The following is a 25,000-nucleotide window of genomic DNA, read 5'->3' on the forward strand; positions in this document are numbered from 1 at the left end:
AATTCTTTTTAACCCAAAAGATTTCACACGCTTTATTGTGTTGAATACACGGGTTGTAATGAATAAGTCACGGCTAAAACGAACAATGCGTGAGGGTTATTGACCGGGCTTGGCCAGGGGATACGTGCATGATATTAAAATAAGGGAAAATTTTCAAGGATATTTGAACCCACGTACAAGTTAAGTCCTGTACATAAGGGATCAATGCCCCATGGTCTATCGCGATTTGCAATACCACCAGAACAAAATGAATCACCCTTCGTGTTAAGGAATGTATTTTTATCATGGTCGCTTGCGGATACTCGGGAAAAAAAAAAGATAATTGAACATAAAGCACTTAATGACTGGCCCCAAGGGAAACAGTGAGTTTTGTTTCCCCGAGAACCTCAATCATTGAGGGTCGAGGAAAATCCCAGTCATTACTCATCCAACGGTAATCTAATCATTTTCGGTTGATTGTAGCATGCATTGGTTCTGTGGGGATAGCAATGACGTTCTTCAGTGGACATATCTCAACCACCCTGGTCACCCGAGTTGGATGTCGGATCACGTCCATAATCGGAGGAGTCTTCTGTGCCATTGGCTTGCTCGTCAGCTCCTTTGCGGACAACCTATATCTCCTCCTCTTTACCTACAGCGTTTTGTTTGGATTCGGTTGCAGTTGTACGTATTCCTCTGGAATGGTTGTGATTAACCAGTATTTTAACAGAAGGCAGTCAATTGCTATGGGTATCTTAAATCTTGGGATTGGAGGTGGCGTCCTTGTGATGGGCCCCACTCTGGAGGCCCTAATTAGGGCCACTGGATGGCGGTCCACCTGTCGCATAATGGCGGTAGTCGTTGTTGTCCTGCGCTCCCTTGTTATTACCTTTGACCCTAACGTCGAGGCAAATGAAGAAATTACTCACGAAGAAACAGCCAGTGGAAATACGAGTCTTATTTCCAAAATCAAGAAGGTGTTTGACTTCTCTGTTTGGAAAGAACCTCCCGTTATTGCTTTTTTCATTCCTGCTTTTCTGTTGTCTTTTGGCCACTTTGTTCCCCTGATTCACATGGTAAGCAAGTTCGCAGTGAAATTCACTTATGTACAGCCAATTTTGACATCCAACACGAGGTGTCCCTTTAAGTCTTAGCATTTGCTACCTATTCTCAACAATTATTTAACAAGGGAAGGGTCAGGGTTACTTTTAGGTTTGGGTAAATGTAGCTGTTTATCTTTACTTCAGGAGATGCAATTGGGGGGATACTTTGTGACTTTAATTGTCTGTATTTCGAGACACGAGTTATGGTGAATTTGGGGAGAAGAGCAAAGGGACACTTCGTGACGCTTATTGAAATCGTCGTGGATCTAATAAGATCAATCCTGGATGTATCTCAACATCTGGATGGGGGGTTGGGGGTGGGGGAACTTGGAGGATTTTTTTTTAAGCAAGAGAAAAAGTAAAGCAAAAGCATTTCTTACAGAGGGATGTTCATTGCTTCGGGCACTCAACTGAAACGCGCTAATTTGATGCGAGGAAAATTCGGAGGGGCTACAATTTGTTCTTTCTGTGGTAATATCGCATAAATAATAAATTTATGTGTCTGCCGCTTATAAAAATTATCCAAAATTAGCCAGTTATTGTAAAAACTCGCTTTGAAACAGAGGTGAACAGCAACTCTGCCATGGGCTGTCATAAATGTATATTCATTTTTCAGATTCGCTATTCTGAAGAATTAGGAGTTTCAGCTGAAAAAGCATCCAGACTGTTCATTTATCAAGGTTTGTGCTCCTCCGCTGGCCGTTTGCTTTCCGGCTTTTTATGCAATCATCCGAGAGTGGACACGTTCAAAGTTTACCAAGCTGCGCAATTTACCGCCGGATTGAGCACCATCCTCATGACTGCAGCCCCAACGTTTGCAACTCTTACCATCAGCATGGTATTCTACGGACTCGGCGATGGCTTTTTCTATACCAGTTTAAGTGTTCTTACTTTCACTGCCAGTCCACTCAAATCCGCTGCTGTGCTGGGATGGTATATGACAATTTCAGCGTTATTCTTGGCAAGCGGTCCTCCCTTAGCCGGTAAGTGTCACGAAAATTATCGTTATTCCTTTGGGACGAATCCAAGAATTCGGAGAGTAGGCTACTTTCGAAAATACCTTAATACTCTTTGTTTGTCCCCCAAGCATTGTCTTTGTTTTCTCTTGGGACCAATGTAAGTTCCAAGAGAAATTGGAAACAATGCTAGTCTAATCCTTATGCAAAATTTGGGTGGACAAACAAAGAGTATTATGGTATTTCCGAAGTGTCCTATTCTCGCTCAAAGATGGCTGTTGAGTTGAGTTTTAACCTTAGAAACTGATCTTGTTTACATGTTTTTATTTCGCTTTCAGGGGTTGACCTTCCTATCCCTTGATCCGCCCCAGTTCCTGTATTTCTTTTGCCGTTTTGGGGCCGTGTGTACGTACGTGTAGACATTGAAGCCAAATAGTCCACTGATCCCTTCCAGTTTATTGCAGACACCAGAGAGTCTGTTGACAAAGATGAAATTTGCATGAAAGCTCTTGTCTTTCTCGCCTTTAGGGGCTGATTAAGCATGAAAGTGAAAGTAGTTAGTGCAAATATCTTTTATTTTTCCATGTAAGAGTCCTACATCAAACAGACCCAAAATAACCTAACATGATTATTTTTCCCACTCAGGTCTGTTAGCAGACAAGCTGGGTTCGTATGTGGTGCCTTTCCGTGTTGCAGGTAGCATCACACTTTCCGGAGCCTTTATTCCGTTCATCCTGTTATGTTACAAAAGACCTGACCTCAGTTCCTCCGTAAACGAAGAAGAAGAGAGGCTTGTAAAGTACAGCGCCATTTAAAAAGATGCTTGTTGATCAAGAACCGCCTGAATGATACAGTTGCTTGCGAGTCGAGTAACACCAATTCATTGGTCATTTTGCAGCAAGAAGACCACCTCTTTCTAAAAACGTTTGGGAAAGTGAATACAGATGACTTGTTTGGTTGTAAGAATAACATACAGTGCACACTTGTCTAATCTTTGCCCAAAATTCGCGTAACATGGTTTTCAATTTTATTTAACGCTTAACCGTAGTTACCGTTATCAGATATTTAGAGTCAATGAAAACAATTAGAAAAATGTAAAGTGGAAGTCTCTCTACCATCGCAATACGCTTCCAAGGACCTATATTGTTTACTCTTTCAATACAGAAATTAAGAATGCTGACAATTTTTCTCAATTTAAGTCTAAATTAAAAAACTTTCCTCCCGAACTGACTTCCCCTTATTTTGCTTGTTTGTCTGTGTTCTTGCTTTTTAACCTAAATGTGTTTACAAATTAAATCAGACACGCCTACATTTTATCATTTTATATTTGTATTTTTTCTTGGGGTGCCTATAGCCGGAATAAGCCCTAATGATTACTATATGGGCATCCTCGCCTTATGCTTTTCTTTTATTGATTATTTAATATATCTTGTACTTTAATATATTTATTTTGTAATTTAACCTAACAAAAGTGGCAAAAATAAATAGATGAAGGGGTAGTTTCTAAAGAAACTGTGGTGCTGCGTCGGTGGGGAAGTAGTATACAAAAATTTGGTTTTATCAACGGAGTTGATAATGTAAATTGGCCACCGTACAGGGATTCTAAAAGCTGACGTTTCGAGCGTTAGCCCTTCGTCAGAGCGAAGGGCTCTGACGAAGGGCTAACGCTCGAAACGTCAGCTTTTAGAATCTCTGTACGGTGGCCAATTTACATTATCAACTCCGTTGATAAAACCAAATTTTTTAAAAATAAATAGAACTGCACTGAACTGAATTTGCGCATGCGTTTAGAGTGAGGTATTTTGACTAATCCTTCTTTGAATGACGTATCCGCGTACCCTGGAACCTGGGACTGAATACCAGGCCTCTCGTGAAGCTTTGGAATTATCCTTCAAGGTAAGTTACCTCTCGTCTAATTTTAAATTCTCCTCATAAGTACTCGGCATTATGACCCCACAGTGCGTTTTTCAAAGCGGGGAGACAAAAGTTCTCTTGATAACCGAAATATAACATTTAACAGAAACTTATAATTTCCCATATCACAATTTTCAATCACGATACAACGATTCTACCAACATCTTCCTCAGAAGAACAGATTAAGTTTCTTTTATAGGATTCTAAAAGGTCGACACATTTGACCAGTTAGCAAGGCTAATCATTTTATAAATAGGTACTTCCGATTGTTTGAGAGTAGCCTTAATCCAGCGACCATTAGTGCTAGTTGATACACTCTTATAATGGAAATAAATAACTGATTAGTACCCACGCGATGAGCTGCTGTTCTTTTAACGTATTCCAAAACGTGCAAACGGTGGGCACAGGCCTGGTAAACAAAGATTTCAAGAGGACCAGATCCAGGTAAGTAAGGTAAGTCGATTTCGCATCACACAGATAATGCAATTGTCCTTAACAGTCATGTCATTTACAACGAGTGCTCTTAGGGTCTTTGAGCCGTTACCCCGGGGCAATCAACATAGCCAGTTTATGAGACAGAGTTTTCAGTGGCAGTTCTTTTAGAGGAACAAGGCCGTGTAGATGCATAGTTACGGTAGACACATCCCATGTATAGCTACATCTAGGTGCTGGGGGTTTCGTAACAAACAGACCTTACATCAATCTTGATACAAGGTGGTCACAACCAAGATCCCCCAGCTGTCGCAAACGGATTTGATCGTTGTAGATACCGCTGATAATCGATAGGTATTCACTGTACTATAACACTTACCTCCATCAAAAATATGAACTAGGAAGTCCAAAAACACAGTAAAAGGAGCAAGACGAATATCTGCTTTGACCCTAGAACACCAGCTACACCACTCATTTCATGGCTTAGAGTATTGTTTTTGAGCTACCACTTGTCCACGACTTGCAGATGACTTTGGAAGCCCGTTCAGACATGGCTTGATTTTGCAGGCTTTCCCAATATAGGCCAGGTGGCCAGTTGAAGCTGATGACGAAGCAGGTGCACAGCGCCGTTGTGGGCCAACGTCAGTGGGCAGGTCCACCTTGGAAGTAGACCACACAGGTGCAACTAGCAAGAACGCTAAAAACTTGGTCTTGCTTCACTTTGGTCAACACCTTTAGAAGGAGACTAAACAGCGGAAAAAATGTAACAATTCATGTTAGTCCAACAAAGTGTAAAGACATTCGTGGCAAACGCTTCAGGTTCGGGATGCCACGAAACGTACTTACCTAATTTGTTGTTAAGACGTGACGCGAAAAGGTTCACTCGGGCTTACTAGCCACACGCTCGTCAACCCAAGAAAAAATAGTAGGGTCGAGGCTACACTCGGTTCGCGTTCGGTCGATGAAAGCGTGCTTACAGCAATCTGCATTATGGTTATCCCGCCCAGGAATGATGTTGAGCAATTATATTATAGTATTGCTCTGCAGACACCACAACCACAATTCTCTTGCTAATTTATTGAGCGAAGACCTTAACGTACGCAAGTATCACGCAATTTATTGAGCGAAGACACACGAATGGCGCCCTTAACGTCACGCAACGTCACGCGTCACGCAAGTATCACGCAAAGAAATTATAAAATCGCTTACCGTTCAATAAATTCAGTCAAGAAAGTGAGATATTGTAGAAGGGTAATGAATAAACAGCGTTTCAAATTTTTAGGGCTATGCGATATTCCAAACTCGAGTTATTCGGCAAAGGGTACCACTCAAAATAATGGTTGTTTAGTATGGAGACTCCAAGTTGATGTCCCTCAGAGGGACACTAACATGGCGGCCGGAAACTAGTGGAAACATCTGAACTTTATTTTGGCTCTCTCTAAACATTTTTTCTCTTTGTTAAACTTAAAACATTCGCATAGACACTTCTCTTAACATATTGGTTATTCAGAACTCGAAAACACAAGGCGAATCGATATTTTCGTGTACGTGACATGTTCCTCAGAAGCAATCCAGATGTCACGCATTGTCAAAAAAAACGTTTGAAAACCAAGCTGCTCTATTTTCGAAACAAAGCATGCTACCGAGCTTAAAACAGGCCAACATATATATCTTTTAAAATGTTTTTTACCCATGAAGGTAAAAACTCAAAAGTTGTAATTTTAGTTTTGTCTGACGTCACGTGTAAACCAAGATTAGGATTTGATATCCCTTAACTACGGTGCCCAGTAAGGGACATGCGATGCAAAATATATTTTGTAACTAGCACTGTCACTTAATTATCTAGCACTGTTTAACCGAAGGTTAGCGCTAACCAGGGTTGAGCAACCGGCCCAAGGCTGATTGAATAGTCCTGACTTAGTTATATGATAAAAATAATTCTTTGTAAGCATACAATTTTTTAGTTGAACCAAACAGGACACCGAGAAATTTAAATCATACGTAAATCATCTCAAGTTCTTCAATTAATTCGTATGACACATGCAAAGGCGCAACTCTCCTTCAGTTCTTAAAGTTCAATTGAAGGACCCTCATGTGTTTACAGCGCCAAAGTTTTATAACGTCAATTTATTCTGAGGAGACCGTTCTAAAGGGCCCAAAAAAAGAAAACCACAGTCGTTCATATTGAAACATACTGTAGTTTCATATTAGCTTACTTACCTGAAACTGATGGCCATTTCTCAGTTGTTTCTCTCCACCGGTCCTCCTCGCAAACGTGATAGTTTGTGGTCATGGCTGGTCTGTGCTTGCGCTGCCATGACTTCGTTATCAGCGCTGGGCTTCGTTTTTAGCTTCGGAGTCTTTCTGCCGGTATTTATGGATTATTTCAATGCATCAAGGGAAATTACAGGTGAGTGCCTGTGAAGAGCTTTAATTCTTTTAAACCCAAAAGATTTTACCCGCATTATTATGTTACTGTGTATATACGGGTCTGAAGCGAACAATGCGTGAGCCTGGTTTATTGACCCGACTCTTCAAACCGCATGCCCGATAACATGTTTGCTGACTATGATGACTTGACCCCTCTGTGTCTCGCGCATGCCATTACAGTAATTCTGCTATTGTTTAAGTGAGCGCACACAACATGAAGTATCACCTGAAGTTTCGGTCTCTAAGTAACCGCCACGCGTGCTCAACACAGCGAGTTTTGACACATGGCATAGGTCTCTTTTCCCGTACAGCACAAAAAGAAAAAAAAAACCTTTGCTAGGGGGGAAAAGCAAAAGAAACATTCACCAACAAATTCAAAATGAAATAAATGTTTCCGCTAATCCTGGATTAATTTAATCGGCTTTCGAACAACAAGTAGTGTGATGATCAATCATTATTACCTTTCGTAAAAACGCATTTCCAATTGGATGCTCACCAACCGGTTGGTGAAACACTAAACGATCGCATGGCAACTTGTAAAAAGAAGGAATAGTCTCACTAGTGTTGTCATAAGTATGTTTGGATAAAAAACTGGGTCGTGTTGAAAATACGAGTGAAATAATCCTTAATTTCACAAGGAACTCATACGATTACTCGTTTATAATTTAGAGGAGCAAAAATTTCACACTTCCCAAGCCATTCAAAGATTCACCAAATTTTATAATCGTAACCAAACAACGAACTAGTCAATATAGCATTTTAGAAATACGGCCCTGCATGTGTTAAGGAAAAACAGCCCTTCTTGATTGACCAATCAGAATTGAGTAGGGAATTGAGTAATTTGACTCTCTATAGGATAAAAATAATTGACGACAACAACTTTAAGGGATTGTGTTTGTGGTTTCTTAAAAAAATGCCAGCCATTACTCAACCAAGGGTAATCTAATTATTTTCGGTTAATTGTAGCATGCATTGGTTCTGTGGGAGTAGCAATGACGTTCTTCAGTGGTCATATCTCAACTGCCCTGGTCACCCGAGTTGGATGTCGGATCACGTCCATAATCGGAGGAGTCGTCTGTGCCATTAGCTTGCTCGTCAGCTCCTTTGTGGACAACCTATATCTTCTCCTCTTTACCTACAGTGTCTTGTTTGGATTCGGTTGCAGTTGTACGTTTTCCTCTGGAATGGTTGTGATTAACCAGTATTTCAACAGAAGGGAGTCAATTGCTATGGGTATTTTAAATTTGGGGGTTGGGGGTGGCATCCTTGTGATGGGCCCCACTCTGGAGGCCCTAATTATGGCCACTGGGTGGCGGTCCACCTGTCGCGTAATGGCGGTAGTCGTTGTTATCCTGCGCTCCCTTGTTATTACCTTTGACCCTAACGTCGAGGGAAATGAAGAAATTACTCACGAAGAAGCAGCCAGTGGAAATACGAGTCTTATTTCCAAAATCAAGAAGGTGTTTGACTTCTCTGTTTGGAAAGAACCTCCCGTTATTGCTTTTTTCATTCCTGCTTTTCTGTTGTCTTTTGGCCACTTTGTTCCTCTGATTCACATGGTAAGCAAGTTTGCAGTGAAATTCACTTATGTACAGCCAATTTTGACATCCAACACGGGGTGTCCCTATATGTCTAAGCATTTGCTACCTATTCTCAACAATAAGGTAAGGGTAAAGGTTAGGCTTACTTTTAGGGGATGGGAAAGGACAAAACTCGGAGCCCTACTCCATGGCATACCCTATGGAGTACCTAAATGGAGTACCCCTAAAATCATTTATTCGCCAAATTAAATACTTTATCAACATGGTGAGGCATTTAGATGCACATTACCTTTTCCTAAGAAAATACGCGCGCTGATTGGTTAAAAATCGTGTTTCTATAACTCGATGGAGACACAGAACTAGCACGAGCTGTTGACGTAGTGATGGCGCGAGCAAAGAGAATTTACATTTTGATAATTAGAGCTAACAAGTTGTTTTTCTTTTCCTCGCCGCGTTGTTTTCTAAAAGAAATAGAAAACATGTACTCCGTGTTTCTATCGAGTTATAGAAACACTCGTGAAAGTTTGGGAGAACTCGAAAAAGCTGTGGAAACACTCGCCTGCGGCTCGTGTTCCCACAGCATTTCTCGTTCTCCCAAACTTTCACTCGTGTTTGTATAACTCAATAGAAACACGGTACATGTTTTCTATTTCTTAAATATCTATGGGCTTACGCGGGCCTGTGTGGGTATGCAAGGTAAAAATACACTATAATAAGGGATACATGAAATACCTACGCAACTTCAAGATGGCGGCCAATTCGTGAACTGCATCGAACTGTAACAAAAGTTATATGTACGTCTAAATACCTCGCCATGTTGGTAAAGTATTAAATTTGACCAATAAATAAAGTTTCCTATATTTTAAAATGCAAGTCAACTTGAAGTATTTTTTTAAGCAAGAGAAAAAGTAAAGTATTTCTTACAGAGGGATGTTCATTGCTTCGGGCACTCAACTGAAACGCACTACAAGTTTTTTTTTTCCTGTGGTAAAAGAGGAAAGTGAATAGATAAGTCGCACACCAGTAGCTGGGTCGTACAAGGCCATGCTAGCTTATCCGATTTCAAATGAGAATGAAGCGACTGAGAGCATTGCTGCTCCCCCTGGACGGGATGCTAGGCAATCGCCGAGTTACGCAACCCTGACAGGATGCCTCAGGTGTCCATTTATGCACCTGGGTGGAGAGAGACAGACAATGTAGAGCAAAGGAAACATTAAACGGCGACAGAGCTAAGCCCCAAACACGCAGTCATGGGGTCGGGAGACTGGCACACTGGCCACTACACCACCACCACCACCCGGGAAGCGTGACAATGGCATTTTCCCACTTCCCCCTCCCCCCATAATACATTTTGTCTTTCATTTTCATTGTAAATGTCTTGTGCAGAGGGAGGAGCTCGTCACGCGGAACCGGCCGGCTACCACACCTATATTTTTCCTTAGAGTGATTGTTTTCTCAGAACAGCTTCCCCGGCAAGTTTTGTGTCTCTTAGCAAATCAGCTCACATTGTCCGCTCCGTTTTCGTAATGTGTAAGTGTAAATTAAACAAAACAAAACAAAAACACGAAGGAGACGAATGTAAAACTAGCTAGGTCTGAAAATGATCACTCAAGTGAGTGTACCAGCTGTTGGCCCCCAGCAGTGGAGATAGAGGGATATGTAGATATACCATTTTTTCTTTCCCACATTTTAAATGGTCCTTTGTATTTGCCAGTAATCATGTACATCACTGACGCATTTTCAAATGAGTGTTGAAGGCAATTTTTTTATGAACTTGGTTTCCCATCGCCCTGTTCATTGATTCGCTCAAAAAAAATTTCGCGCCATATTCTCGGCCAATCAGATGCTTCATATCATATCATATCACTTCATACATCTTTATTTATCCTCGGATTTTTAGAGTAGCTTGGTGTAGCTAAAATCTCCGCGCATTTACCCTCCCAACCATGATACACCACAGAAGACAGACCGTAACAACGGGAACTACATGCATGTTTCAGCTTTCAGGCGTTTTCCCGCGACACTTGTATTTCTTGATAAGTGTAAAGTTATCTCTCTGGCCTTGATGAAGTCGCTTCGGTGTTCAAAAAAAGCAAACTCGGCTCATTTGAGAGATTAGCATCTCATTTACATTGAAACAGCAAACGGTATGCTGTTGCTTTACATAAAAAGAAGTTCAAAAAATTGTAACCGCAAATATTAGGCTGACGTTTGCCGTTAAGCCGGGTTTTCACTAGCGAGGCAAGCACAAGGGCAATCATAAACACAAGCACAAGAGATTCGTTTCAAGTGAAAACGAACCATAACGCAAGCACAAACAAGACGCAGACACAAAGATTCACTAGTTCCATGTTTTCTTTTACAACGCGGCGCTGCAAGTGGAACGGGTCTTTTTCATTGGACGAAGATCGCAGCTTGCGTTACGTCCTGTTTTCACACAACGCAAACGAACGCAAGCATAAGCGGAAGTACACCGTTTTCACGGTGAAAGAAGCGCTCTTGTGCTTGCGTCGCTAGCGAAAACTAAGGTGTTAAATCTCCCTACGGAGTGTTTTCACTCACGTGCTCAGTAAATTAACCTTGTTTTTACACCGAAACAGAAGAAAGCGACGTTTGCATGATACTGGAGCTCAATTCCCGGATGATTAGTTGGGGACACCAACATGGCCGCCGTCCCATTGTTTAGGCACCAATATGGCCGCCGTGACGTCACGTGAAAACAGTCTATTGCCATTTTAACGGTCTCGTGTCAAGTTAACAAATTGATGTCTGTTATTGATCATGAATTTCGTCATAACATTGTCAACGTAGCTGAGGATCGACGAAAGGATAGCCGAGTGGATCCGCAGACTACTTTCGCAATCATTTTATGACAAAATTCATTATCAATAACAGGACAGACGCATGAAAAACTGAATTCTATTCGTTTTTTACAATAACAAAAGGGCAGAGGGGTCAAAATTAAGTCAAAACACGAGAAGAAAGCGAGACAAAAATGCGAGAAACTTCAATTTTATTCAATCTGACACGAGCAATATCGCGTTAATATCGCATTAATAATATATTTATGTGTCTGTCCGTTAATTGACAATAAAAAATAGCCGGCAATGAGCGCGCGAAAATTTTGCAGTCATTGCAAAAACTCGCTTTCTCGCTTTGAAACAGAGATGAACAGCAACTCTGCCACGAGCTGTCATAAATGTATATTCACTTTTCAGATTCGCTATTCTGAGGAATTAGGAGTTTCAGCTGAAAAAGCATCCAGACTGTTCATTTATCAAGGTTTGTGCTCCTCTGCTGGCCGTTTGCTTTCCGGCCTTTTATGCAATCATCCGAGAGTGGACACGTTCAAAGTTTACCAAGCTGCGCAATTTACCGCAGGATTGAGCATCGTCCTCATGACTGCAGCCCCAACGTTTGCAACTCTTACCATCTGCATGGTATTCTACGGACTCGGCGATGGCTTTTTCAATACCAGTTTAAGTGTTCTTACTTTCACTGCCAGTCCACTCAAATCCGCTGCTGTGCTGGGATGGCGTATGACAATGTCAGCGTTATTCATGGCAAGCGGTCCTACGTTAGCCGGTAAGTGTCATATTCCTTTGAGACGAATCCAAGAATTCGGAGAATTGTCGGTCAAATGCCCCACGGGTGATTTATATATACTCTCGGAGAAATGAATGATTTTTAGCCTTTGTGCTATTTCACAGACCATGCTCAAATTGAGTTATAACCTCAGAAACTGGTCTTGTTTACATGTTGTTCATTTCGGTTTAAGGGTTTACCGTCGTATCCCTTGATCCGCCCCAGTTCCTGTATTTCTTTTACCGTTTTGAGGCCGTGTGTATGTATAGACAGAGGATCCCCAGTATTGAAGCCAAATGGTTTAGATCCCTTCCTGTTTAGCGCAGACAGCAGAGAACCTGTTGAAAAAGATGAAATTTGCATGAAAGCTCCTGCCTCTCTCGCTTTCAGGGGCTGATTAAGTATGAAACTGAAAATAGTTAGGGCAAACATCTTTTATTTTTCCATTGGCTACTAAGGTGCAAAAGTTTGGTAATTTAGTAAAATTCAAATACTGAGTCGGAATGGTTTGGAATAGGGAAAGCGATTTACCTGGAAATTTTGACTTATTGTGATTACCCCGAGCTAATGAGCCATTTTTCTCATAAATATGCATTTTTTTCATATTTCCGCGTCATTGAGGCTTGCTTTAGCTCCGCCCCCTGAGTTCCCTTGAGAGTAACGGTGTACTTTCCAGTTTACTCGTTTTTAATACGATCGCTCACGAACACTTACGATCGCCACCGATAGTAGAAGGGGCGTGAAATCACACGACATCGTGTTTCTCCAGCGTGTTTCTCGTCGTGTTTCTCGTCGTGTTTCTCTCGTCGTGTTTCTCAGCGTGTTTCTCACTTGCGCGATAAGCGCAAGCGTATGCACAAGGACGGGCTTGCGACGTTTACACAGCAAGACAAGCTGAGGAAAATTTGGCATACGCAAGCGTAGTAACGTCCGAGAAGATCTAGTAAGATTCAAGGTGGCGTACGAATCGTCGTGCTTGTGCAAACTCACGCGGGTTCCCACTTGTGAATTTAACACAACCGTGAGATAAGCATACCAGCAAGGAAAGGAAAAAGTTTCCTTTCTTGCGCTTTACGCTTATGCTTAATTCATGTTTATTTCAAGCCGCTTCTGACACAATTTTCTTTATGCTTGCTTGTGCTTATTGCACAAGAGGGAATCGGGCTTAAGCTGTCGCAAATCATGTCGCAAATGAGATGCAGGCTTTTCTATCAAACTATTCGGAGTGATCGGGTTTGTTCGGAAATCTACTGCCTGCAAACTGCTTGTAGTTTCATGGACAGTTATTCCACTGGGTATTCGCAGCTCCCAGAATTTTCCTATAGATTTGCATTTGTAAGAGACTAACCGCAACCAATTGAAGTCTATTAAGAACCAACATGAGAGTTCAAGTGAGACAAGAGTAATTTATGCCACAAAGCAAGTATATGTCCTACAAACAATAGCCATTCTGCGCCATGTCCCACATCAAACAAACCCAAAATAACCTAACATGGTTATTTTTCCCACTTAGGTCTGTTAGCAGACAAGCTGGGTTCGTATGTGGTGCCTTTCCGTGTTGCAGGTAGCATCACACTTTCCGGAGCCTTTATTCCGTTCATCCTGTTATGTTACAAAAGACCTGACCTCAGTTCCTCCGTAAACGAAGAAGAAGAGAGGCTTCTAAAGTACAGCGCCATTTAAAAAGATGCTTGTTGATCAAGAACCGCCTGAATGATGCAGTTGCTTGCGAGTCGAGTAACACCAATTCATTGGTCATTTTACAGCAAGAAGACCACCTCTTTCCAAAAACGTTCGGGGAAGTGAATACAGATGACTTGTTTGCTTGTAAGAATAACATACAGTGCACACTTGTCTAATCTTTGCCCAAAATTCGCGAAGCATTGTTTTCAATTTTATTTAACGCTTAACCTTAGTAACCGTTATCAGATATTTAGAGTCAATGAAAACAATTAGAAAAATGTAAAGTGGAAGTCTCTCTACCATCGCAATACGCTTTCAAGGACCTATATTGTTTAATTCTTTCAATACAGAAATTCAGAATGCTGACAATTTTTCTCAATTTAAGTCTAAATTAAATATTTTCCTCCTGAACTGACTTTCCCTTATTTTGCTTGTTTGTCTGTGTTCTTGCTTTTTAACCTAAATGTGTTTACAAATTAAATCAGACACGCCTAAAATTATCATTTTATATTTGTATTTTTTCTTGGGGTGCCCGTAGCCCGAATAAGCCCTAATGATTACTATATGGGCATCCTCGCCTTATGCTTTTCTTTTATTGATTATTTAATATCTCTTGTACTTTTAATATATCTTTACTTTGTAATTTAACATAACAAAAGTAGCAAAAATAAATTGAACTGAATTTGCGCATGCGTTTGTGACTTTTCCGAAAACTCTTTCATGTAAAGATCCGGGTGAAAAGCTTCAACATCAGTTCGATTTTGTTGAACAACGATGTTGAACAGCGATGGTTTCCCCCTTTCAACCATGTTGAATCCAAGTTGAATCGATGTTGAATGGGTTTAAAAGCGTTTGCCCCCTCTTTCAACATTGTTGGAGTATGCGCGTGCGCACTAATCGGTCTTTGAATGACGTATCCGCGACCCTGGAGCCTGGGACTGAATACCAGGCCTTTCGTGAAGCTTTGGAATTATCCTTAATCAAGGTAAGTTACCTCTTGTCTAATTTTGAATTCTCCTCATAAATAGTCGGCATTATGACCTCACAGTGCGTTTTTCAAAGCAGGGAGACAAAAGTTCTCGTGATTACCGAAATATAACACAGTCCAACAGCAATAACAATGGATAAACAGCCAAGAGGAATATCTGATGACCAAATATGTCAATCAGTTAGATCATTAAATAATTAAAAATGCAACCTAAAGCTTACAACAGGGTGCTTTCATGGACTAGAAATAAAACGAAAACCTCAACAGCCTGAAGTCACAAAATGTTGAACCAGTTTATTTGTTTATAACTGGAGGTAATGGTGCTGGGAAAAGCCATTTGATCAAAACAATTAACCACACTGCAAGGCTGTGCTTTAACAGCGCCCAGCCGCCTGAGGCGACTAACATTTGGCTTTGGGCCAGTGAGAAATATTACCCGGTCGCCTGGCCGGGCACTGTGGCTTATTGTATTTTGAGCAGATAAGGCAGCTAAAAACTTTAGCCCGAAGGGCTCCCTGAAATTTTCCTTAGAGCACAGCCTTGACACTGTAGTAAAAAAAACCTATAGACATGCTCCAATGAATACTGAGAATCCAACAGTGTTACTAGCACCACCTACTGGAGTAGCAGTAATAAACATTGATGGTACACACAGCATTAGCAATACCTAAAAATACAGGTGATGATGTGGAGGAAAATCCAGGTCCTACAATATTTGATATCATTGATTCAACAACCACTGTGTCCGCTGACTCTAGTCAAGGAAATGAGCAATCTTTGGTGTGAATGTTGTTAAGCAATGTGTAGCAATGTCACTTACGGCTACTATATACCATTAAATACAAGATATTAGTTTGCGGACTAATTCTACTTTGAACAATATTTTGGTTATTGGAAATAATCTATACAGTGCTAAAAGATGTTCTGCGCAAACAAATGACTGTTTGCTGTTAACTGATGTTCCAGACATTGTTCAATATTTGATAAAGTGTTTTCATTGCAATATATATAGTGTATTAATGCCAGTAGTTAACAAACAACAATTATTGTAATGCCATTAAGAGTTTGAAAATACTTCTAGAAGTGAATTTCTAAGAGACATATATGGACCAATGTTTGATGTCATGAACAACCGTCCAGTAAATGACTCACTAAATTGTAATGAATACTCTTTAACCAATATTGAAACCAACGGGAGGTAAACATTGTAGCACATCATTTGTGTAAACCAAAACATCACCTCATTACACGACTTGTAATGTCCAACAACTTGTTTTAATGTTGGCAAGTAAAACACATTTAAGTAAAACATCATAAGCATCGTATTCCAAAATCGCCCTCGCACACGTGAAAATGCATCCTTGGCTTTCACAAAATTGTTGTGACAGCCGATCCTTGACCGGCATTGGTCGATTGTTGTTCCCATGCTGGCGGCTAGCAGCAGACAACAGTAAGAGTACGAAATACTATTCTTTGAGAGTGCAAGACTCTTATTCAATGCAAGTATTTTTTAGAGTACAACAACTCTTTCAGTTTGAGGTGTAACCCACACCGACAGTTCAAGCCGATAAATACTGGCTTGTGAGATACTCGTGAGGTACTTGTGGGATGAGGCCAACCAGCGCCAATGAATGTGGGCTTGAGAAAGCGTCTTAGCTTCAGTGCACTCCAAACTAAACACAAGCGGAGTCTAGATATGTTGGCTTGGGTGAGTAAACAACTCCCGTATCGATATCGCCGAGGAAACTCCACTCAGCGATGTCACCCGGATGAAATAAACAAAACAAAGACCAAACAAGGCAGGAAAGTGAAAGAACGAAAACCAATCAGAAAGAGCACGACAGAGCAATTTTGAAACAGAAATAACTTACCTTGAGCAATTACAACTAATTTGGGACGAAAAGCTCTTCAAAATTTTCCCAAAACAGGGAAAACGACCACATACCTTAAATACACAAGGAAGACAACAGGATAGAAGCAATGGCCGACACCTGAAAAACAATAATTCGCAATTACTAGTACCCAGTTTACATGCCAGACTATTTGTCAATCGTCATCTCGTCCCCACTGTCAACATATGCCTCTGACATAGGGGTCTGTATGCATGAGCATACGGACCCCAATAAATCAAATAACTCACTTCGAAATTATCCATTCTGAAAAATACCATGGTGCCCGTAAATGCGTAATAAGCTCAATGCTCTTGTGAAAGATTAAATAGATAACGGCAACCATACAAATAGCAATTTTTGGATTAATTTAATTAAGGACGGTAAAAAAACGTGCTGTACGCATCTCTTAGCAAATCATGTGTTCGATTCTGTACTCGTCAAAAATAAACAAAATGTACTTTTAAAGGCTAACCTTCAACCGACAGGCATTGTAAAGGACGCTTAATGGTTCATTGTAGTCTTATCACATAATCGAGTATTTCCGTTCCTAAATCAAAGGGAACAATTAAACCTTTTTTATCAAAACCATCACGTACCTTCTTTATGGTTAGTATTAGCAGCTCGTGCGCTTTCGCGTTAGTCAAGTCACCTCGAACATTGAAGTATCAAGTATTTTCTTTCCTTTAGAGGCAAGCGAAGGACTGATATGTAAGTGTTGCTTGTTTCATGCTTGTTAGTTGTAGTAGTAGTCCGTTTTCTAGTCGTTAGCTTTACCATTTACTGAATAGTCACTTCCGAGATTCTATAAGACTTATTCAGTACGTGACAATCTTACTAGTGTCAATCTTATCCACCTTAAGTCTTGAAGCCCTTCGAGAGCTATAGTTGGCCTAGCTGGTATCATTAGTTTATTTAGTAAGTAAGGCTTCGTTAGTTTCTCTTCAATCAAATACGTAATCGCCACGTGGAGCTAAATATGTAGATCTATGAAGACAAGTTGTTTCTTTTAACTATTCCAGTAGCTTATACCTTGTTATATCTTACGGCTTAAACAAGATTATATTGCAATTGATGTCAAGAGAATAAATCAAGTATATAATTCTACATCAAGAGTGCATTTATCGCGAGACCAAGCCCGTAAAGTAGTCCTTATCACCTCAAACCGGCTCACGACACCTCTTCAGTTGTTAACCCTCGAGAGTCGCTCGCCGTAACAGGCATTGCTTGCCGAGGAACAATTTTCATACATGAAAATCCCGCCAAAGCTAAAAGTCATCTAAATCATTTCCATAAACAAAAAAAAAAAACGGTCGAAAAGCTTGTCGGTTGAAGGTGGGCCTTTTTTTTTAAAGCTAATGTGTTAAATTAATGCTAAAGTGAACATAAAATGGATAATCGTTTGTTCTCTTCTTTTACAATATCTTTTCCTTTCATGTCCTTTACTAGCTCTACGTTTTAGATTGTTCTTAAAGATCCAAGTTACAAAATATCTCACCCATATTATACAAAGTGAATTAGATGTAAACTAATGATCACAAAAAATTACCGGAAGAGTTGTAGAATATCTCTCAGGATGGTGGAGGGTACATTTCATCCTGTTTTCTAAAGGAAGATTTTGTACTTTGAAATTGCAGGGCATGTCACTTTTTTAGGTTCGAAATCCGAACAAATTAAATTCTTCGAGCAGTTAAGACTGTCTCTTTAAACACGTCTTTAACCTCAAGGAACTCACTCTGGGGGTTTCAGTTAAGTTTTTGTTACTCTCGCAGTTGGTGTAACAACCTGGCCCGGGTTGCTCGAAGCATGGTTAGTGCCAACCAACGTTAAATACCATGAAAACCTATAGGTTTTGATACCTCTTAATCAACGCGGGCTAGCGCGAACCAAGCTTAGAGCAACCGGCCCCAGGCTGATTGAATAGTCCTGACTAAAATATGTGATAAAAATAATTATTTGAAAGCATACAAAAAATTGAATCAAACATTACACCGAACAATTCAGATCATAGGTAAATCATCTCAAGTTCTTTAATTCATTCCTATTACACATGTAAAGGCACAATTCTGCTTCAGTCCAAAGTTCAATTGAAGGGCACTCATGTGTTTACAGAACCAAAGTTTTATAACTCAATTTATTTTGAGAAGACCGTTCTAAATTGTCCAAAACAAAAACAAAAAAACAAAAAAAAAAAAAAAACAAAAAACACAAAGTAGTTCATATTTAAGAAGATTGTAGCTTCATATAAGTTTTCTTACCCGAAAATGATGGCTATTTCACAGTTGTTTTGCTCCACCGGTCCTCCTCGCAAACGTGATAGTTCGTGGTCATGGCTGGTCTGCACTTGCGCTGCCATGACTTGGATATCAGCGCTGGGTTTCGCTTTTAGCTTCGGAGTCTTTCTGCCGGTGTTTATGGATTATTTTAATGCATCAAGAGAAATTACAGGTGAGTGACTGTGGGGAGCTTTAATTCTTTGAAACCCAAAAGATTTCACGCGCACTATTGTGTTGAATACACGCGGGCTGAATTAAGTCACGGCTGAAACGAGCTATGCGTGAGGGTTATCAATTGGCCCGGCTTGGCAAGGGGATACGTGATATTAGAAAAAAAGGAAAATTTTAAAGCAAATTTGAACCCACGTACAAGTTAACCCCTGCATATAAGGGAGCAATGCCACATGGTCTATCGCGATTTGCAACATGAATGACCCTTCGTATTAAGAATGTATTTTCCCCATGGTCACTTGAGGATACTCAGGGAAAAAATAAAATGCGATCATTGAACATATGGGTTGTTTACCATTTACAAAAAATTTCCGGAAATTTCGGTGGAAATTTCCATCGGGTGAAAAACGTTTTCCATTTAAGGGCCGGGTCGCACTAGAGGACAAAATTGATTTTGTTGAGATAACATTTCACTCGAATTTCCTTTTCCGGCAAAACACTATTTTGTACATTTGGGGTCGCACAGTGTCAAACAATGTGTCACCAGAGAAAGATGAGATCCATCTCCCACCAAGCGTGAGTCACACAATGACGCTCAAAAACAAAACATGGTACCACGACAAGTAACTTGCGCTTTTCTTGGAATCTTTTCTCTTTTAAATTGCATGCAGCTTAGAATGGAAAATTTATTTCAAATGCACTGTATCTACAGTCTTCATAACTTGAACGTTCAACTGGCATTGTTGGATATTATGGGTGTCAAGTTAAAGCAAGGCAGACAAAGAAGACGGAACAATCCCTGCGGTTGGCGATTGCCAAGACCAAATGTATCATGGTTTGAAATACACTTTAACGCGGTTTTCGATCCTTTTTACATCGTGGTTGACATATTAAAAAGCTTTTTTGACATTTTGTGACATTGTGGCGAGGTCTAGAGCTCGCCAATTTTAAGTGGTGGCATTTTTGAACATTTGGTGCATTCTGCTCATTACTCGGAATACCCTGAAAGGTATCCGAGTTATATTCTGGGAAGAATTTAGTTTTCTGTGCAGCAAATGGACAATAGAATTAGGAGGCGGTGATTTCATTGGCTAAAAGCAGTGTACTACACCCCTCCGAGCAATACATTTGACCTCCCTCTCTAACAAAACAACTGCAACAACGAATTTCAGATAGCGAGAGACTTGAAACAGCCTCACGTCTAACAGAATTAGATGAAAATCGGAACTTATAACGTGCAGTGGAGCAACTAAATGATGGATTCTACATTGGGGCTTCAGCTTGACTCGTTTAATGTCGTTTGCTGATTCAAAGCCCATGTTCCACGATATAGCAAATGACGCAATGCAATATGCAGCTAAACGTGAGTATGCTGGATTCAAACGTCTAGAAATGTTATGAATAAGATATTTACGATAATCCTGGCTGTTGACAACATGCCAGTACAGAACTTCCAGCAGCGGTATGTTAAAATTATGGCTGAGTTTAGTCTCTTTCTGCTTCAGCTGTCCTTTGTACGAACATCATCTTGCCGATGTCTATTTTTTCTTTTTATTGTTTAATAGTTTCTTGATCTTCATGTTAGTTACCTAGAGCTGGAGGTCACCGGCCGCGTTATTCACAACACTCTTAATTTGGAACCTACGCAGATGAATACCGTTTTTCACTTACCCATATTAATTACAATTGAAACCAGTTTATCTGATGTCACGCTACATACTAGATCCCGCAAAGATTGACATAACGCCCACGTAATTTCCATTCAAACAACCAGTTCCAAGACATACTACCCCTATAGCTATGTCACCTGTTGAATTTATTTGCAATTGTAAACATTAAGCGATTTTCACCGGTACATTATCTGCGTTGTTATGACTGAGCAACTGGCTGCAGAAACATTTACTTGTTTTGTTTCGTACTTGGCTAATTAAAACATAGGCACTCGAGAGGCGCATGTGACTACTCCAGAGATGTGCGAGGGGAAAAGAAGTAGAATATTATGTCATGTGAATAGGCGTGGCTGAATTGTGGGAATTGATTCACCACAGCTTCCATATCGATAGTTTTTCGACCATTGAAAAAAAATTTACGATCATTTTCACTGTCACGCAACAAAAAAATAAATTCGAAACGTTCGATGAAAAAGGCCAATAACTTGGAATGTTGCGGGAAACAAATTTAGACACCACCTCCAATTCTCAGATCTATGCGGTACATCGTTTCTGAGCTCTTTGTCGAAGCGTTGAAATCACACAACTTTTACTTGTGTAGGTGGATCAAAGTGGACTTTCCTTTGCCTTGAAAGCGCTTACTTTTGGCTCATGAGATAAAATGTATGAACACATCTCGTAATGTACTAGTACTTGAAAGGCTCAAACTGCTTAGATTCCCGCCTAACGGCCATACATTCTCTTATAGAAAACCCTCGTTAATGGGGTCACCCGTTAATACGCGTACGGCCAACGGCCACAATTTAAAATCCCAAATAGTAGAGTCCTCTATAATTTCATCCCGTTAACTCGGCCACTCGCGCCAAACACCTGTGACATGTAATTTCATTGACTTTACCGCTGTAATCGAACAGCCGATTTACCTTACAAAGTACTGTCAGCAACACTCCTCACTGTTTTCATTACAAACATGATCTTCACACTACTGTAAAATCCAGTAAGGCAAATCGCGAAGGGATTAAGTCTTTGTGCTTTCATCAAAAACACGAGTGATACTTAAGTCTTTCGGTTCAGTAGGTAATTACGGCGGCTTCCGTTTTTTAGAAGCATAGTAAGCTGGGCCCGTTCTTGTTTTGATTTTAGGCTCAGAACGTACGAAGTTTCAAGTATTTTATACAATTACTGTACGTACATTCCTGTTGTTTATTAAAGAGAAAAGTTTTTCTGGAAGTGCAAATGCGATATTTGTCATTAAGGCCTTTTAGTCATGAATTTCACCGAACCCCCGGTAATACGGCCAATTTTTTTCGCCCGTTGATGACCGTATTAACGGGGTTCCACTGTAGCTTGGTATCGTGGTGTCACCATGATAAGCTGCGTAACGTGACAATTAGGAAATTCGAAATACTGTATTTTCGAAACGAAAGACGTCATGGAACTGGAAACTTTTTCGGGTATCGTCAGCCTCCTATAGATGACAATTCAGAAGACCTTGCTAATTTGATGATGTCACTGTGAAACCATCTATAGTTTGACAATTACGTTCTACTGCTAAGCTTTGTTTATCTCGAAAACGGCGGCTTCATTAAACGCTTAAACGGGCTCAATTGGTCGGTTAGAAACAAAATACGAAAGCTACGTTAAGTAACTGTTGTAAGAATTAAAACCTCACCTCAGAACCGTATTCTTCACAGATCATCATCTGCGAACACGGGGCACCCGAACATTTCGTTCGTCCTCGCGAACTATCGGCAATTCATCGTACTGTTTGCAGAGTCCGAACTTTGGTATTCTTCGTATGCGGATTGGCTCCGAAGTGTATTCTATTGTTACATACTCATTTTCGGAAGAACTAACACGATATGGCAACAGTGACTACGCGCCATGCGCAGTAGTCACAAAAACTACCTCGTCCAAAATGTATCACCCTACTTCTGCGCCACTTGGTATTCCGAGTAAACTTTGGTATTCTTCGTATGCGGATTGGCTCCGAAGTGTATTCTATTGTTACATACTCATTTTCGGAAGAACTAACACGATATGGCAACAGTGACTACGCGCCATGCGCAGTAGTCACAAAAACTACCTCGTCCAAAATGTATCACCCTACTTCTGCGCCACTTGGTATTCCGAGTAAATGCTTTAAAAAAGCTTCTTGTTTTTTGAATTTTGGAGAGAAGGGTCGCACAACCAAAAACTATATGATGACAGAGTTTTTTGTAAAATAAACAACTTTTTGCACTAGTGCGACCCGGCCCATACTCAGGTCTGTTCGCCGCCCAGTGATTGCGATTTTACGCGCCAAAATTTAAAAATGTGACCGTGAATAGCCTGGAACTGGTAAGACCTTTCAAAGTTGTAAATGGAACACACATTTCCATCGGAAAGTTTCCAACGGGAAAAACAGGACTACCTTTTCAGAAGTTGCGTTTATTCCGGAAATTTTCCAGTGTTCCTCATCCTAACCGGAATTTCCGGAATTTCTTGGTAAATGGAAAACGCCCATGACTTTCCCACTCTCCTCCGCCGAGGATCATGTATTCTCGATTCCGATCAGCGCGAATTGTCGCGAATTCCGAAAGCAACGTATTTTATGCCTGCATTTTCTCAGGGCAAAAAGCGTTTGATTCTCTGGGGAGGAAAGAGTTACCTTCCATTTCTGGTTCAGATGCTTTACCACTGAGCTAGCTCGTGGGAGCTAGCATCCACGAATCATCTTCGAAAAAGTACAGCTCGCTCCAGGGGAAGAGTAGGAGAGAACCCTGGGAACGAGGTTGCTATCTCTATAGCAGCTTGCAAGCAGGCTATAGCTCTCCGCGGTTCGAGCGTGAAAGATAGGGGACTGGAGTCGGAGGGAGAAGAGAGAGGGGCTCTCTTTTCTCTCTCTCGCCGCGAAGGGAGAGCCTGCTCGTAAGCTAAGCCATCTCTTTATTTATTTACATTTACCTCAAGAGGATAGAAACGTATTCAAGCAGGAGCCCATCACCCGGAGCGTGCAACTTCCATACAGCGTCTGTGAAACGGCGTTTTCACAAGTAGGTTTATTTTTAGACTAGCCCTTCCCGCCATTCAGGTCAAAAAACAAAGTCAGTTACGGTTCGGTGACCCTATGACGTCAGCTTAATTTCTTGTAATTGGTCATCGGGCTCCTGTGGGAGTCTCATTAGCGGGAAATTCAATCTAAAAATAACCTTACTTGTGAAAACGCCGTTGCACAAGTATAGTTAAGTTGCACGCTCCAGGCTGGGCTCCTGATTCAAGTAGTGACCACTCGTGCTGCAGAGTGGCTTACTAGCGATGCAAACATGCAAAAACCCAGGGCCTGCCGGGTTGTTAAAAAGCCGTTTAAATTAACGTACGCTAATTCGAATTCCAGATTTATGTTACCCAAGGAATTTATAGCCTGCGAATACAGCCGCCTCTCATCGCTCACCGCCGCTTGGGCCGTTCTCTCGGTGAACGGCCCAAGCGGCGGTGAGCGATGAGAGGCGATTGTATTCGCAGGCTAAGGAATTTATGTCTCTACTCCCAAATAATGTTCAACGCTGATATTTGGCAAAATTTTACGATAGGGGAAGGAAAGGAAAGGAAAGGAACTTTATTAAAGAACTAAAGAAATGACTATTCAGGGCTATTAGGGAACTTTATTAAAAACTTTATTAATTTCACTAGTGCGTCGTCATAAGTAAGTTTCGATAAAAAACTGGATCGTGTTGAAAACACGAGTGAAATTAATCCGGCTTAATTTCACGAGGAACTCATACGATTACTTGTTTATAATCTAGATCTCGAGGGCGAAATTTCACACTTCCCAAGCCGTTTAAGTTCAATTTCTCAAGTTCAGTAAAGAGTCATCAATTTTTCTTTCCGCTGCCCATTTCTTAAAAACGCCATTTTTGTGCTTTTCTTAGCATTTTTATTTTCGCTAGCAGTTTTCAATTTGTTTATCACATCTTCGTCAGCGATTTGTCACCAAAATTTACCAAAATTTATAAGCGTAACCAAGCAACGAATCAGTCAATATAGTATTTTAGTGACAGTGTGTTAAGAAAAAAAGCCCCTCTTAATTGACCCATCAGAATTGAGTAATTTGGCCCTCTAAAAATAAAAATAGTAACGACGCGTTAGAGTTGTGTTTGTGGTTTCTTCGAAAATGCCAGCCATTAATGACTCATCCAAAGGTACCCTAATTATTTTCTTTTTATTGTAGCATGCATTGGTTCTGTGGGGATAGCAATGACGTTCTTCAGTGGTCATATCTCAACCACCCTGGTCACCCGAGTTGGATGTCGGATCACGTCCATGATCGGAGGAGTCTTCTGTGCCGTTAGTTTGCTCGTCAGCTCCTATGTGAACAACCTATATCTTCTCCTCTTTACCTAT

At 40.7% G+C, this 25,000-nt stretch overlaps 3 protein-coding genes and 1 long non-coding RNA gene across 9 annotated transcripts in view; 3 read left to right on the forward strand and 1 right to left on the reverse strand.

Moving 5' to 3' along the window:
• The window catches only part of LOC137978629 (monocarboxylate transporter 10-like), a 5,224-nt gene extending 1,712 nt beyond the window's left edge, over positions 1 to 3,512 (forward strand). For all 3 annotated transcript variants that reach the window (XM_068825640.1, XM_068825641.1, XM_068825638.1), the window contains 3 exons: positions 463 to 1,055; positions 1,699 to 2,065; positions 2,684 to 3,512. In XM_068825640.1, coding sequence (XP_068681741.1) covers positions 463 to 1,055; positions 1,699 to 2,065; positions 2,684 to 2,853 — 1,130 coding nt within the window. In that variant the 3' untranslated portion in view covers positions 2,854 to 3,512. The remainder of the gene's footprint in view (positions 1 to 462; positions 1,056 to 1,698; positions 2,066 to 2,683) is intronic.
• Positions 2,074 to 6,849, reverse strand: LOC137978644 (uncharacterized). Its single transcript, XR_011118204.1, has 3 exons — positions 6,605 to 6,849; positions 4,764 to 5,129; positions 2,074 to 2,514 (listed from the first exon to the last, which is right to left on the reverse strand). It is a non-coding gene; the product is annotated as an uncharacterized lncRNA (long non-coding RNA).
• Positions 6,506 to 13,632, forward strand: LOC137978630 (monocarboxylate transporter 10-like). The gene is made up of 4 exons (XM_068825642.1): positions 6,506 to 6,794; positions 7,781 to 8,373; positions 11,574 to 11,940; positions 13,454 to 13,632. The coding sequence occupies exons 1-4, from the start codon at positions 6,614 to 6,616 to the stop codon at positions 13,621 to 13,623; spliced, it is 1,311 nt and encodes a 436-aa protein (XP_068681743.1). The 5' UTR covers positions 6,506 to 6,613; the 3' UTR covers positions 13,624 to 13,632.
• A 3,467-nt stretch (positions 13,633 to 17,099) lies between these two features.
• Positions 17,100 to 25,000, forward strand: part of LOC137978627 (monocarboxylate transporter 10-like) — a 16,261-nt gene continuing 8,360 nt past the window's right edge. Inside the window, exons 1-3 of one of the 4 annotated variants that reach the window (XM_068825635.1) lie at positions 17,100 to 17,211; positions 18,783 to 18,948; positions 24,828 to 25,000. The exon at positions 24,828 to 25,000 is cut by the window's right edge and continues 429 nt beyond it. In XM_068825635.1, coding sequence (XP_068681736.1) covers positions 18,855 to 18,948; positions 24,828 to 25,000 — 267 coding nt within the window. In that variant the 5' untranslated portion in view covers positions 17,100 to 17,211; positions 18,783 to 18,854. Of the gene's footprint in view, positions 17,212 to 18,344; positions 18,949 to 20,099; positions 20,311 to 23,589; positions 23,653 to 24,827 lie in introns of those variants that run through there. The other 3 variants (XM_068825634.1, XM_068825636.1, XM_068825637.1) reach the window with 3 other exon arrangements.

Source organism: Montipora foliosa, chromosome 12 (assembly GCF_036669935.1).
Source record: "Montipora foliosa isolate CH-2021 chromosome 12, ASM3666993v2, whole genome shotgun sequence".
Taxonomy (NCBI): domain Eukaryota; kingdom Metazoa; phylum Cnidaria; class Anthozoa; order Scleractinia; family Acroporidae; genus Montipora; species Montipora foliosa.

Bases quoted from the DNA above. Each gene is read 5' to 3' on its own strand.
- LOC137978630 (XM_068825642.1), top strand. From the start codon at position 6,614: ATGGCCATTTCTCAGTTGTTTCTCTCCACCGGTCCTCCTCGCAAACGT. The intron at 8,374-11,573 runs GTAAGCAAGTTT...TTCACTTTTCAG, and splicing joins TTGTTCCTCTGATTCACATG to ATTCGCTATTCTGAGGAATT. The intron at 11,941-13,453 runs GTAAGTGTCATA...TTTCCCACTTAG, and splicing joins AAGCGGTCCTACGTTAGCCG to GTCTGTTAGCAGACAAGCTG.